This window comes from Mus pahari, chromosome 6 (assembly GCF_900095145.1).
Source record: "Mus pahari chromosome 6, PAHARI_EIJ_v1.1, whole genome shotgun sequence".
NCBI classification, from domain to species: Eukaryota; Metazoa; Chordata; class Mammalia; order Rodentia; family Muridae; genus Mus; species Mus pahari.
In genome coordinates, this window is record NC_034595.1 from 58916362 (window position 1) to 58917862 (window position 1501).

General features: G+C 40.2%; 1 protein-coding gene across 1 annotated transcript in view; it reads right to left on the minus strand.

Moving 5' to 3' along the window:
* Positions 1-1501, minus strand: part of Scp2 (sterol carrier protein 2) — an 88448-nt gene that overhangs the window by 57504 nt on the left and 29443 nt on the right. Inside the window, exon 6 of the mRNA XM_029540387.1 lies at positions 228-291. Within this exon, the coding sequence (XP_029396247.1) occupies positions 228-291 (64 nt within the window). The remainder of the gene's footprint in view (positions 1-227; positions 292-1501) is intronic.

Genomic DNA, 1501 nt, shown 5'->3' on the forward strand with positions numbered 1-1501 from the left:
AGAAGAACCACTAGGCTATAATGATAATTTAAGTATAAGTAAGTCAAGAACTAGAAATGAAAAAGCAAACAATGTATGATTTGGGTACAAATCTTTCTTTTATAAAATAAATAAACAAGCATCCAAGTTAATATCTTTGAGATCTTACACTTGTTTTCCGAGAATACAACTGCATATTACATGGTCAGACAGACCAGATTTTCATGCCATGCCTCTGAAATACTTACAGGTTATTAACTGAGTGTTTATGATTTTTCCATCCAATTTTTGCAAAGTGTTCAACTTTTGTTCCTGCAGAGAGAGCAAACATCTATCAGCGCCCTGCTTTTTGCAGCTCATTACCCCAAATGTCACAGTGGAACTCAGTGTTTGGCTAAATATCGCCATAATTTCTGTTGCACTGATATCAGGGTTAAAGACAGTGATCACTCATATAATTTGTTATAATTAAATTTGAGTGTTTCATAAATAGAATCAAGAGATGTATGAGCTAAAAAACAGTTCAGACTGTCTATTCTATTTCGTATAATTAGGATTCAGCTTCAAAAACTAGAAAATGCAGCCTGGCGCCATAGTGCGTAGCTGGAGAGTATTGCCAGCAGTGATCCAGTGTCTGCCAGACATTCCCAAGCCTGGAGAGAGTGGGTGTGCCAATCACGTCCTCCAGGGGCCTGGTAAACAATACCAACCACCTCCCTTTATGACACAGCAGAAGGGTCTTTAGAAGAGTTACAACCAGTGAATTACGCATGCTTCCCGGATCTCTAGGGGGTGCAGATTATTCTTTTGCTTTGTTTTGTGTTGTATTGTGTTTGTGTTGTATTGTGTTTTGTGTTGTATTGTGTTTTGAGTCAGGGTCTCATTGTTTAGCCTTTGGTTGGCTTGAAACTTGGCATGTAGCAAAGGGTAGCTTTGAACTCACAGAGCTCTGCCTGCCTCTGCCTACCAGGTGCCAGGATCGAGGGCTGGGATCGAACCACCGCCCAGCCTGGAGTAGGTTCTATTCAGAGGTTCTATTTATATTCGTACTCAGGTGCTCTAACAGTGTGATGCGATTACCAGGAAAACTGTGGCCAAGTACAGGGACTCACAGTTTTCAAGAGTCGTGCCAAACGCCTATAATCCCAACACGTAGGAAGTGGAAGCAAGGAGGACCAAGAGTTTAAGGCCAGCCTGAACTACATTGAACCTTGTCTCAAAAAATACAATAGAACAGGGAAAGATGCTGTGGTACATGCCTTTAACTCCAGTACTTAGGAGGCAGAAGCAGGTTTGGAGTTTGAAGCCAGCCTGGTCTATACTTTAAAGCTCCAGGTTAGCCAAGGCTGTACAATGAGATCCTGTCTCAAAATAAAATAAAGACCATGGGTGAAAATTATAGGAGAAGAGATCTGAAGGTTTTCGTTGTTGTTTCTCTTGTTTCTGTTGTGTCTGGCTTGAGATGTTTTGTTGGGTATTTTTGTTTGACTTTGTTTTTTTTTTTTTTTTTTTTTTTTTCTTT